The following is a 14560-nucleotide window of genomic DNA, read 5'->3' as shown; positions in this document are numbered from 1 at the left end:
TCCACAGCCATGACAGTTTTATAACAACCCCTTAAAATTCAATAATGGTCACAGTGATCAGAAATCACCTAACATGGACTCATGCCACTAGCTTTCTGCCAAAGCTAAAATGTGTGTGTTTAGAGTATTATCTGTGTGCACACATCATTTGATCACTCTGCATGTGACTGATTGAGAGAAATATGTTTTCAGGCTTTCAAGATTGTTACATTGTGAATGTCACACTTGTAGTTCATTTTGTTCTATTGTGTCTTTTGTCATGACCCTGCAGACTGTTCATCCTGGGCTCCTATGATAGAGAAACCTATGTCCACTGCACTCTGGAGCTGAGCAGCCACCAGTGGAAGGAGAAGACTCGCAGCTCCATCAAACGGGTGGGTTTCCCTCTCTTTGATCTTCTGAACTTAATCCTCGTTCCTCTGGTTTACTAATGCATCATGCCTTAAGAGAGAGAAAACAAAAAGGTATCTTGTTATATTTTATATGCTATGTAAAGCATGTACAATTACACAGAAATTCAATGAAATTTCGTCATTACAAATCACCAGTATCTACTTTCTGGTAAAGGTGTGTTGATAAAAATGAAGATGGCACAAATGCAGGTGGTCGAGATGTCTGCCCACGTAGACACACGCATCACGTAGACACACAACAGCTTACAACTTCCTGATTCGTCAGGCTCCTATCTGGACCCTCTTCAGAAGTAAACAAGTAACATCAGCCCTGGCTACTTGTGTAGAACACATTTCATCAATTACTGGTGGGTCTGACCCTGTTGTCTCTGCTTACAGTTGTTGTGCAGTTGATTTCTGTATTTTACAATGATTCAGCTGTTTACGTGCATATAGGACAAACTACAATCTTGAACGACACTCAAGTGATATGCATTTTCCGGCGTGTTAGTGTGGACTGGGATTAAAACTGATATTGAGCCAAAATGTGCAGACAGACTAACTAGTGATATTGTTTATAATAGGTAACAATTCTGATCCCAAACCCTATTTCTTTTTAATATCATAACTTCTATCTGCATCATCACACACAATAACATTCAATTTTCAAACACAAAAACAGAATTACTGTCACATCCCATATTAAATTATCTAATATACCTGCAACCCATTATATTGTTACTAGACTGAAATTATTGTTGCAATTGTCAAAATATTTAATCTACTTTCATATTTATCGAGGATAACCTTATTGTAGTTTACGATATATGGAGTATTGTTTGATTTGGGAGTATCTTAGAGAGTTAGTGATCTGTGAGACGCAGCGGAAGATGAAACAAATAGAAGATGATGACAGAGAATCAGATTAAATATGTTTAACAGTAGATGGAATTTATTAAAGAAAAAAAAATTAAGACATCCCTAAACCCAAAATTTACAATGAAAGAAACATTAAACCGTGGCCCTGCTGCAAAAGGCACATCCTCTAGTGAAGCTACCTCCTGGGTCTTATTGACACATTAATGAAAGATTATTTTCATCTTCCTGGAACTGATGAGATTTCCCATCGCTGACATTTAGAGAGGCTAGAAAATGTTCAGGCCCCTTCGGCAAACCTTTTTTAATTGCCGCAATTTCGAGATATTACAGTTATCACATCAGGCTTGTTTGGATGTGAATAATGACCGTTTTAGAGTGAAATGTCATCCCTAATGACTGGCTCTGCTGCGGCTGTTCCTGCCACACACTTCTAAATGACATTTACAGTGGCTCAGATTCAGTGGTGGGGGGCAGCACAAGACCCTAAAAGTCCGGATGTTGGTCGGGCTGCCTTGGTCGACCGTGGTCAAGCAAGCTGTTCTGGTAACGTTCCCATCAGCAGGTTCACCTTCAGAAACGTTGTTAAAGGGGACATATTATGCCCATTTTACCACACGTTGATTTGGTTTCTTGGGGTCTTGGAAATGTATTTTGGTCAAAATACCACAAGGATAATTTAAAACAGCCGCTTTTTACCCTGTTTAAAACAGCCGTCCTCAGATTGACCTGTTTTGAGAGCCTGTTCCTTTAAAAGCTAATGAGCCAGCTCCCCCCTACTGCAGCCGACACGGTGCAGTAGGCTGAAGCACTGGTCCTGCTCGGATCCTGTGGAAAGCGTTTAAAGGTGTCCAGGTAGATGTCTGACGGGTAGCAGCAGCGAGCTAACGCTAGCTTGCAGCAACTTAGATCGAGATCTACGCGAGGGCAGCTCACTGGGAACATTGGAGACTTCCCTGTGGTGTAGCTGGCTCAAGGTAAGCAGCAAGGTAACACGCGGCAAAAGTGACGGGGGAAGCGGCGGTGACACGGTTCGATCCGTGGTGTCCGAGGCAGCCGCGGATCTGCTGATGCGATGACATAGCAGCTGGGATCAGCCATCGTCGCCACCTCGGACGGCCCCAGATCGCACTGTGTCACCGCCGCTCCCCGTCATTTTTGACACGTGTTAACTAGAAGCTGTGCTTGAGCATAACTAGTGTATGATTTAATATGTACGACCTGCTCAAATATCTAGTCTATAATGAGTGTTGGGGGGGCGGGCCAAGGCCATGTAAGAGAGTCTCCCACTTGCTTGTGACGAGAGAAGCATATGGAAGCTCATTCAGTTTTTTTACCGCCGGTCACCACACACACACACCTCGCCTCCTTCACTTTACTACTGCTTCAGAGTGAGAGCCAGTTAATCAATCAATCAAATTTTATTTGTATAGCCCAGATTCACAAATTACAATTCATCTCATAGGGCTTTAACAGGGTGTGACATCCTCTGTCCTTAACCCTCAGCAAGAGCAAGGAAAAACTACTAAAAACCCTTTTAACAGGGTAAAAATACGTAGAAACCTCAGAGAGAGACACATGTGAGGGATCCCTCTCCCAGGACGGACAGAAGTGCAATAGATGCCACGTGCAGGAGAACATCATCAATAATCAAAGTCTCTAGCAGCATTTGATGAGGGTAGACATCCCGAAGGACAACCCCAACATGACATGCCAAGCAGTCCCGCTGCAAGCACAGTCCATGCTCAGCAACCATCTAGACCACGATCCACCATCCAGACCAGACGCCACTCCAGTCCTCAGTCACCGTCCACCGCCGCCCACCAGGACCCATCACAAGCCACCACCGCGGTCCTGGTCCACCGCCCGTGCCCAATGCCAACACGACACAGGGTCCGCCACCAGCACCACGAACAGCCCACATGACTCAGAATCCGCCACACTGGATCCAACACCGCGACCCCCGGTGCGCGATCCACAAACCGCAATCCATGGTGCGGCCACAGAGGCTCTGGATCTGCAGGCGATAAAGCAAAGGGATTCCGGGGAAGGGGGATAGGGATGGAGAAGAGGAAGGAGAAGCTGGAAAGAGAAGCTCTGTGTGTCATGTGTCATAAAATAGAAGAAGTAACGTTCCGGCGCACTAATTAGCTCTAACTATAAGCTTTATCAAAAAGGAAGGTTTTGAGCCTACTTTTAAACGAAAAGATGGTGACTGCCTCCCGAACTGAAAGTGGTAGATTATTCCACAGCCGAGGGGCTTGATGGCTAAAAGCTCTGGCTCCTACTCTACTTTTAGAGAATTTAGGGACGACAAGTAAGCTTGAATTCTGGGAGCAGAGTGCTCTAGCGGGTTTATAAGGTACTAACAGCTCTTTAAGAAAAAAAGGCGCTATATTATTAAGGGCCTTGAAGGTGAGGAGGAGAATTTTAAATTCTATTCTAGATTTAACTGGAAGCCAGTGTAGCGATGCTAATATTGGAGAAATGTGCTCTCTTCTCTTTGTTCTCGTCAGGACACGTGCTGCAGCATTTTGGACAAGCTGTAGAGTCTTTAACGACTTGCTGCTGGAGCCTGATAATAATGAATTACAATAGTCCAGTCTCGATGTAACAAAGGCGTGGACTAGTTTTTCTGCATCTTTTTGTGAAAGGACATGTCTAATTTTTGAAATATTACGCAAGTGGAAAAAAGCGATCCTAGAAATTTGTTTTAAGTGACTATTAAAGGATAAATCAGGATCGAAGATCACTCCCAAGTTCCTGACTGTTTCATTGGAAACAGTCAGCAAGTCAGCTGGGCCGCTGAATGCTTTGGGGGAAGGACTGAATGGCACATCGAAAAAAATGCCAAATAATTGTTTCAACTCGATTATAGTAGTTTGGAGACCGTTTGACCCCATAATTGAAATCACGATTGAATTTCGATTAATCGAGCAGCTCTATCATACATATTATTATTTTTATATAAAAAATAATTGTATATGAACGCAGGCATATGCAATAGCATCCACATTTAAGCATAACAATTTGCAAAGCAACCAATACAAAAAAAAAAGAAGTGCAAATAGGGTATTGTTAAAAATATATTCTTACTGCTTGTATAACAGAGCACGACAAGGATATCCTGGAGAAGACAAACACATTTGAGGCGTAGCCAAATATGCTTAAGGCGCCTAAGCTGGGCCTGTGACAGGTACTCACTTGAGACCTTTCTGCGATTTTTCTTTTTAGTTTTGAATGATTCGATGAAAGGTCCATTGTTTATACTGTGGTCTATTAGTGTTCTTAGGTAGACACAAGAGGCACTTGAAGGTCAGATGCACAAGTCCATTACTATTTGAACCTCAGCATCTTGGGTTCCAAATTTGTAAAATTAGACATTATATGTATAGTGTTGTTATAATTTTTCAGTAAGTTGAAATAAATCCTGAAGAGAACAATTTATTTTTGTACTTGTACTTTTACTTTGATACTTAGGTACATTTCAACACCAGATACTTTTGATAATTAAGTACATTTAATATGAGCTACTTTAAGACATTTACTCAAGTCATTGTCTGATGGGCGACTTTCACTTTTACCGGAGTCACTTTCAGGTAAGATATCTGTACTTTCACTCAAGTATGGCTTTCAAGTACTTCATACACCACTGCTCAGATTCTGTTGAACAGTAATTGCCCTGTACTGTTTTCTGATGTTGTGTTTAATGACTTTTGACAATTTGAGTCCTCCACCAGCAGGTGGCAGTGAAAGATCAAGTCTTTAGTTTAGCTCTAAGCACATTACCTTCATGTTATTTCGCTCCCTCAGAAGCAGCAGGTTATTGTACTGTAATAAAAAACATCATTCAATGATTCAGTTTTATGTTTCTTCCTTTCCGAACATCACTGGAGTACATAATGGCATTTATGAAAAGAATAAATATATAAAATAAATGAATGAATCAGATACACAAGATCAAGAACAGACATGTCAAAATGTCAAAACATAAAATAGAGAAATCTCACATAAGCAGGATGTTGGATGAACACTTTCTATTTATACAGCACAATAGAACAATATTAAAAGAACAATTTCAAATTAAATCTGAATACAAAAATGATGAGATGTTAAAAGATTAGACAAGATTTAGATGATGGACTCTTTCTATATCAGCAGTAACGTTACAGATCATGTTTCATGAGATCTGCTTGCTTTTCCATGTTGTCTCATTGACCTGGTAAAACCATCTTATCTCAGCAAGCCACTGGCTCTTGCTGTTGTGCAGGATCCTGTGAAGTATAATTAGTGCACAGGGAGAGAAACGTGCAGAACAGCCATATGGAAAAGTAATGACACTTTAAAAAAAACTGTCATCTTGTCACCTTTTTTTTTTTTTTTTTTTTAAATCACAAAAAATATGGATTTTGGTTAAGTTAAAATTTTTAGACAAAATTTTCTTCTAGTCTTTAATCGACACCGAATGCAAGCATGCCCTTAGTGCATTTTTTACAGTCTTAAATAAATCCACTAAAGTGCTAGAATATGTGAAACAGCATTTATGACATGTTGTCGACTTACACATGTGACACAAACACATTTGCAGACCTTTCTCCAGGACTGATTGAACACCATGGTCAGTTAGAGGTGCAGCCAGCAATCCAATAAGTAATGAATATGTGAACTGATCCACCCCGACACTTGACCAGTGCAGCCATCCGCACAGCCCCCACCAAGTGGTACCACTTCAAAGCACTTGTTTCCCTTTTTAGTTAATATAGGCATAGAAATGCAGATTCGCGGTGGCATTTGAGCCTTTTTTATCGGACCTCCCCAGTCTGCCTGTCCCCAGCAGGACTCCGTAGTCAGGATTAAAGGCTATACCATTTGGTAAAGGTCAATTCGCCATCAACTTCTCCCCTGATGATTGCAAGATATGAGCTTCCCTTGGCTCCCTTATGATAACAGCAGCTTGTCTTGTGTATGTTAATGCTTTTTATGCCATTTGAACATTCTATCATTTTAACCAGTGTGAGCCACTTGCTGCTGCTTTTCACTGCACCATGTGTCTTTATTCCCAAGGGGGGAGCCGCTCTAATCAGGAGGGGTCCATGGACTGTTTTCAACATGGCTTTCAGGGCTCGGTTCAAATTTCTATCTTCCTGCTGCATATCACGGTTTAGTTTCTGCTTGCACAAATGGAGAGTCACAATACCAGTTATGAATGGGCCTGGGAGACACTGGCTGGTTTTTAATGAGCTATTCACAGGCAATCTGCTGCTATCTGTTGTTTTCACTTGCCAAATATTATTTCTCCACCTTACATGTTATTAACTGCTGCTGATATGTTTGACTTTATCCAGCTCTGGTTTTGTCATCGTCATTGCTTTACCTGCAGGAGTTTACTGAACAGTAGTTCTTCATTCACACTGGAATCATATTTATCATGCCTTAAATGTTTGTCAGTGGAGCTTTGTTTTGTATTTGGGGTGTAGCTGTTGGCAGTTAATTATTTTATTCTGTCATTTATTTAACAAATTACAAAATATCTGCCATCTACAGGTTTGCAGGTTATTTCACCATTCATGCTCATTCATATCACTTTATACCAAACACCCTTTGAATAGTTGTGAATTGTGAAAACAAAACAAGTTATTTGAAGGTGCAATTAAAAGTGCTAGTTTCAGCCCTGAAAATAACAAATCATTTAAGTACTGTGGACTGTTTAAATTAGAAATTCGTACTACTATAGGGGTCAATGTGGACATGATGTGAAATTTCTGTATTTTAAGAATATATGTTTGACAATAGCTATTTTAAAAAGATATTTTATATTATCAGTGCTCATACATTTCTAGTCTGGACCTTGTTTATTTTGGGTTTAGAGGTGACATTAAAACATAGCAGTTCTGAATGGATTCTAATTGTATAGAGAAAGAAGTAATGCTGCTTCCCATTGGTCCACGCATCTTCACAACTGGGTAAATGAAAGCCAGTGTGATTGCAGTGTGAGGCTGGGTGGCTGTTTTTTGTTTGTTATTACTCGTTTATGGTGTGTTGAGGGTGGGGGAGGGGTGGGGATCTCTCAGGCGTGTTTGCACATCTGCCCAGTCAATTCCATCGTCTGCACTGAGAGCTGATGCTTGCTGACAGCTTGACCGAAGGGACTTTCAATGTGTGTGTTTGTGAGTCTGTGTGCACAAACACTACAGCTCCTTGCCTTGTTGTGTAAAGGTGGTTACACTTGTGGGTGGGTTTGTCTTGTGAAAAAAGATGTGTGTGTGTATGTGTCATACGGCTGCGTTCCACTGGATGTTGTGTGTGTGGTCAGAGTCGTGGCCCAGGGCCCAAAGTGATCCAGTTTCCCAGACTTGAAGCCACTCTAATTTATCATTAGTGAACATGGAACATCTGTGATTAGAGGTCAGATTAGACGAAATATGTCAGGCTTCTCATCACACATAAGTTTAGCTTAGAACAATTTAACAGCCACTCATTTCCATTCAGGTCTAAACATCTGATTAACATGTTTCAGTTTGATAAGTTTCTTACTGCTCTTGTCACCTTTAACCTTTTTCTAAACCAGGGGCCTTCTTTACTGTTAGCTCTTTAGCTCTGAGCAAAGTCAGACATCAATGAATATATTCTGAGAATAGTCCCCTAATCAAGCACACTATCCTTGCCCTGCCCCTGGCTTCAAGTAAACCTGATTAAATTAGATCATAATTTCTTTAACTTTTATTCATTTAAAATGGAGTTCATTCATTTATTTGCAAAAATGTCTTTGTATTAAATTAGTTTCATATTTTACAACTTGCTTTGTATTTTACATCTGCACTGGCCCAGTTTCAATTTGAAGAACTATTAAAACAATTATAGCTGTCATTAGGTAATATGAAAAAAATTAAGGAACCAGTGAAACAATTCTTATTGAAGTACCTACTAGAGAGAAGGATATTTCTTAATCTTTAATTAATGGTAATGAACCATCAATAGACTCTTTGGGTCATCACAAACAGTGAGTGGACAGAATCTTCAAGTGTCTCGAGCTTGCTGGTCCCCAGTCTGCTGCAGTCTGGTTGATTTTGTCTTTTGACCTTCAAAAGAGCAAATGTATCATGCTAAGTTGTACCTGAATTTTAGGTAGAGACTTTCTGATACGAGCACCAGAAATATCTGTGATACTGCCGAGAATGTGTGGTCAGGCATCAGTGAGTACACACATCTATTCCGTTCTGATTCCACCTTCTTCAATCTGCAAACTTTTTTTAGCGTCAGCCAAATCTAAACTTTCAGCAGCTGTGAATATTTCACGCTGGAATTTCCCATAAGTAAATAGTCAACAAGAACCTTTTGGAGGTGTAATCGTTGCCATTTACAACAGTAGTAATTTCATAATGCTTTTGAAGAACCATAGCATGAAAGAAAACAAGGAATTCATATTCATTTAAAAAGTAATTCAAGCTGAAATGTATCGGAGTGGAAGTATGTAGTAGCACAAAATTGTTTGCACATTATATGAAAAGAAGAAATATTTGAGATTGTTAAAATATAAATGTATTAGTTTACTCTGTTCTGTATCCACCAGAGTGTTTATATTCAAGTCACAACATTTTGTACATTTCACTTATAATCTAAACTATTTTAAGTAACAGTAAAACTGTGTTTTGCACGTTATGTGTAAGGACAGTGTTTTCTGGTGTTTTTGTTCAGTCATGTAATAAAACATACGAAAGTCTGCTCCACAGCTGGTACCCAAGATCAGCCAGGCCACTATTTCTTATCTCTCACTTCGCGCGCACACGCACATGCAGAGCCACACCAGTCATCAGGCTTGAAGTGGGAAAACAGGGAATTTTATGCAGGTGATTTCAGCGTCTCTGATGCACAACCCACACAAACTCATAGACACGTACACAACCCTCCCCATCACAGTGATTGTTTGATGTTCCACTCAGGGTGTCTTTGTGTCTTTAATCAGACCCGGACCCGATGAAAGACAGTTGGTTGATGAGACAATACACTCGTGCACGCATGCACATACACACGCACGTGTGACACACACACACACACACACACACACACACACACACACACACACACTATGTAACAATGAGTCATGTGAAGTACCAGACTGACCCCCGCTTCCTTTCCAATCTGGATTTTTGGGGAGTGGAGAATATAGGTAAAATAATAGATCCTAGTATTTGAGGCAACATATTTTTAAACATGACTCTCAGTCAATACACATTTCTCCTGACACTTTAGGCGTGTGATAGTGTCTGTCTTTAAATGTGCAAACTACACAGTGTGATCACTCTTGGTGTTTGTCTTCACGCACACCCTCCAAAAAATCGAATAGCAGCAAAGGGAGCATATCACCCTTGTCATTTTTTTTTTAACGCATACATTGACTTGGAGCGAGTGACTCATTCATCATCTGCTTTTGCCTTGCTATGGCCCTTTCTAATTCTGTTTGACAACCGCTTTCCGTGTGGCGGAAGGCAGTTTAAATACATGAGAGGTTTGTCCTACAAGCTGTTTGTTTCTTATCGCTTCTTCCACTGATCAATTCACATCAAGGGAAACTCAATATACAGGCCGCTATGTGCATGACAGACGGAGCCAAGGCTTTATTACAGATTTCTTGCTATTTTCTATTGAAATGTTTTTTTCAAATTCTGTAGACTTGGTTCACTCATTAGAACAGACATGACCTGCCGCTGCTGAGGGTCAAAAGTGGTTCTCACATCTCCAAATAATGCTGATTTTTAATTAACCAGATTAAAGTATCGATCAATTAAGCACATTCCAGTGCTGCCCACTATCTGTAACTAATGTATTAACATAAATCCCTGTGGTCCCTGTTATTTGTATTTTGAGGCGTATGAGGTACATTCATGTCAGAACCATGACATTAAACTAGAATAGAATAACGTGTACTGAATATTATCCTCTAAACATTGCTCTTTTAAAATTATGAGTCTGTAGTTCCACATATTATTGCTAAAAAAGAAATGATCAGCTCCAAAAACATTAATATTTTGTTGTGTCGCAAAGATTTAGATTAGATTGTGGTTTCTCTTTAGGATTCTGTTGCTTGGATCACATCTGGTAGCGTAAGCAACAAGTTGATGTTGGTTTACTAACTCCCTCTAATCTTTGAGTAACGCTGCGATAATACAGTCTCTTGATTTATAAAATTACTCCGAATGGCCTTTCTTTTCCATCTACATGGATCTGACAACTGTGAAGACGTAGGCCTGTCTGTTTTTCTTCTTCTGTGTCAGTTTTATTTAGAGTGATGGTAACCACAGAGTATATTTGTGGTTTCTACTTCTGCTTAGCAAAAATGACATTATATAGGACGTATTGGGCAGCAGCAGAGCCAAATGAAATAAAAGCATTTATTTTTGTTGCTCTCTGCCTCCAAGACTCGGAGATGAATGACATGTGCAAATCGGCTATTTGTTATAGTTGTGTTTTGAATAGGAGATCAAAGGGCCAGCTGAGATCATACGCTAGTAACTGTTAGCCTGTTTACGTATAGGCTGGAATTAGGTGTGAAACCGTGCAAATGTTAAATGAATGATAAATAAATGTCTTGTGGTCAAGTGGTCACATCGTTTCTTAAAGTCTCCAGAAAGCAAAAAGACACTTTGGCAATCCCAGCATCTAAAGCAGCTGGTGAGCCCACTGAGGGAGATACGCAGAGGGCTTGCATGACAGACGAGCACTGGTGTTCAAAGACCTGAAATGCCAAATTGATAACGAGGGAAATGGTGTCTTCTTCCTTTCTGAACCAGTGCTAGTTCTTCAGAATGTAGTTGTCATTTAATGAACTGGAATGATGTAACAGTCATGACAGATCATTATTTTTCAATGGCAGGACAATGACAGTGCCACAGAAAAGGGAGTGCGTGGGCGACCGAACCACCGCTGCTGTCGATACAAGTGCAAATTAGGCAGGGCACCTTTTTTGTTGGTCCATGTCTCCATAACAACTCCTTTGTTCTTAACGCTTTTGAAACCTGCTCGCCATGATAAAAAAGGCAGCTTGAAAATTCAGATAAGCCACACAGTAAACAAGTGTGAAGCCAAACTCCATGGTGGTTTTGCCCAAGAAAGACGCGTCATCCACTGCTTAATTGTACGTGATTGTGTTGAATTAGGTTGTGAGCCCATACTATCTGCCCATTATTCTGTGTCAGTTTACAGATCATAATCCTTCTTATATCGACATTGGTTTACACTACAGTTGGTCAGTGTATGTGAAAATCATATTAATCATAAATGAGGAAAAAGAACATCTGTGAGATGTGATGGCGTCATTCACGGAGGGCTTCACACTGACTTAAAAGCTACCTACTCAATGTAGGTGAGTTTCCTGTTTATTTAAAAGAGACAGTGTAGTGCAACAATGACCAATGGTTGTAATTGTCCCCATAAAAATCTAGGTCAAAATCAGTTCTTTTAGCAGGTTTCTTATTTTATCATTTATCGATGGAGCCTAAATCCTTTAAAACCCAACAACGAGCTGTTGATTGTTCAATTAACCCCCAAAAATCTACATTTTCAATCAATATCTATTTAATAAAAAATAGTATATGTATCTGTCTGTACAGATTAGTTTCCACAAGATCAGATTTTCACCACATGATCTTCGTTGCCCAAATAATGTGATTGCTAAATTATTGCAAAGTTAATAGAATGTTTTGCAAAAAATAATAATACGACCAGTCAAATTCTCCTCTTGTCTCTCCTCAGCTTTATCATGTGTATTAAAAACATGATATCAATATTCATATCACAGTAATTATCAATAACAGTATATTGTAACACTAGTAGGTCCTCTCACTCGGCAGCAGTTCATTAGTCCTACCTGACAACCAATCGTAGTGGATGGTAATAACTAGTTGAAATTCCTCTTTTAAACTTTTCATCAAATCTCAACAGTACTTTAACCACATTCATAAGGAATAGTAACATATCATCTTGATCTGTTTCTTTGAAAACATTATGGCTCAGCCCATTCCAACCACATGGTAATGCAAGGAACTTTTATTTTATTTTCTATTCCTCCCCAATAAATAACATTATGAAAGGCTAAACGGTGTATGATTTACGTCCTGCTCACGGTGTGGTTTAAAGCTTGCTGTTATAGAGACAAGGGAGATGCAAATTGTTTAAAACAGATGTACATGTCTGATGTTTAACATAAATAAGCTTTTAAAAGTGTTAGTTAATGGAAACAAAAGAGAGCTAGAGAAAGTAGGACAGAGCCTGGCTCTTGTCTGACCTCCGCACAGCTACACAATCACACTGTGAAAGGGGCTGGGAAGTCAGTTTTTACAAGTTATGGTCGAATACAGGACCTTCTATTCAGTGTTGGGTAGGTGTTAGAGGTAGTTTCCGTCTATCTGACCATTTGAAATGGAGATTGGTAGGAATTGAAATATCACTGAAGGGATATATTGTTTTTATGACTTTTACCATTGGTATAATTATTAATCACTATCATATCTTCAATTTGAATTAATGTATTTTTCAATATTATTCTCTAGCTCTTACTATATGTACAATTTTTCAATTAAGGTTTATTGCCTCCCTTTGGCTGGAGCAGTGACTTTTGGAAATAAACTAATTAGTTCAGTTGAACGTATGAAGAGGATAGTGACCCAAACACTGTTGTGATAACCTCATATTTCATGGAAACATTCAGTTGATATCTTAACAACACTGCTCTGGGATAGCGTACTAAATAGAATGGAAATGTTCCAAAGCAGATTTCATACTGTAGTTCAACACACGTCTGTGATATTGTGTCTCAGAACATGTAGCACACAATATGCGTCACTGTTAACCCGCCTAATAAGTACCTACGTAAACACCCAGGCAGTCACTGGCCATGCACACCACCCCTTAGCCCGCTCCACCCCCATCACAACCGGGGCTACTAATTGGATGTGGCAGGGAATTGCGGCGCACTTGCCTCGCAGCGACTTGTACCCTATAACCATACACAAATCGATCTGACATGTGGTATTAGATTAAATTACCAAGCAGCGCAGTGACAAGGAAAAGGATTTGTTCAACCCTCACCTCTCCATCTCACACGCACCCTCCCAGACCTGCTGCAGAACAGAGGGATGTTCAGCCAAGCAACAGCAGACGCTGCTCTGTCCAAGATATCCATCAAACCAGGGTTTCAGGCCAACCTGCAGCCAGCCACCTCTCCCTGCAGACCTTTATTAGTACTCATAATCTCCTCATAACTTATTCAATGGTGTCCAGTATAAAACATTTTACACAAATGGTAAATGGTCTGAATTTTATTGAGCTTCTTTAATCCTGATGACCAATTCACACAGTGCATCTATGGGCAGCACTTTTCTTCTACGAGCAATCTAAATGTATAACTGCTTCAAATGCCTTAAAATCTGATAATAGTCAAATAAGAACAAGAGTTTGTTTAATAGTAAATATAACTGTCTTTAATAATTTACTGTTCAGATATCAGTCGTACATTTTATTTCAGTCAAATTATTTTTTTTGAACTTTTTTGACTAAATCTTAGCTCAGAAAGCTCCTGAATACCTCTGCATTCATCCTCAAGACTGTATGTAAAAAAGGACGACATGGCAACCCTTCAAAATACTTAAGATGGTAGCGTTTGACTATTTTTCATTCAAATATTATATTATTGATCGAAGATGCTTTGTCCATCTGGATACACAGTGTATGTTTTATTCTTTTTCCTTGGGTGGAATCATCAATAAATACCAGTGTCAGTTCCAATTGGGTCTTACACACCAAAACGACAATTGTCTCATAGAGCCAAGACTCTGGCAGGTAGACCGTAAACATCATGTCATCATGAGTTTTTAAAAGTTATGAATTTGTCTTTTCTTATCGTCAGAAAATCTCATGAAAATGTTTTCAAGAAAATAGCAGGCAAATAAATTCCATGTTACAAAGGCTCAGTAATTTCCTAAAATAGCTTGTCTCAGCAGGTTTTCAGCGAATGTTTGTTGAACAGGATTTGTAAGGGACTATATTCAGTTGAGTATTAGTCCACATGTCTGTGCTGTACTCATTATTTCTGGCCGGTGGATTGGGTCAAAATAAGTGTCTTCATGGTAATAAGGAACATTGTAAATATTTTTTGGACAACAATGGAGCGGTACGTCACAGAGAAATCTGAGGCATCAGCTATTGTTAGTTTAAGTCTGAAAAATATACAATATCGCCATAGTGAACATTTTACGGACTGTCACTCCTAATTATTTCTTCTTATTCCAACACACCAA

At 39.5% G+C, this 14560-nt stretch overlaps 1 protein-coding gene across 1 annotated transcript in view; it reads left to right on the top strand.

Annotated features, from left to right (window-relative positions):
* Positions 1 to 14560, top strand: part of pdzd8 (PDZ domain containing 8) — a 45292-nt gene that overhangs the window by 18584 nt on the left and 12148 nt on the right. The window contains exon 3 of the mRNA XM_062401184.1: positions 272 to 374. Within this exon, the coding sequence (XP_062257168.1) occupies positions 272 to 374 (103 nt within the window). The remainder of the gene's footprint in view (positions 1 to 271; positions 375 to 14560) is intronic.

The sequence above is a fragment of the Platichthys flesus genome, chromosome 12, assembly GCF_949316205.1.
Source record: "Platichthys flesus chromosome 12, fPlaFle2.1, whole genome shotgun sequence".
Taxonomy (NCBI): Eukaryota; Metazoa; Chordata; class Actinopteri; order Pleuronectiformes; family Pleuronectidae; genus Platichthys; species Platichthys flesus.
Note: the sequence above shows the minus strand (reverse complement) of the source record. Positions and strands in the feature narration are given on the sequence as shown.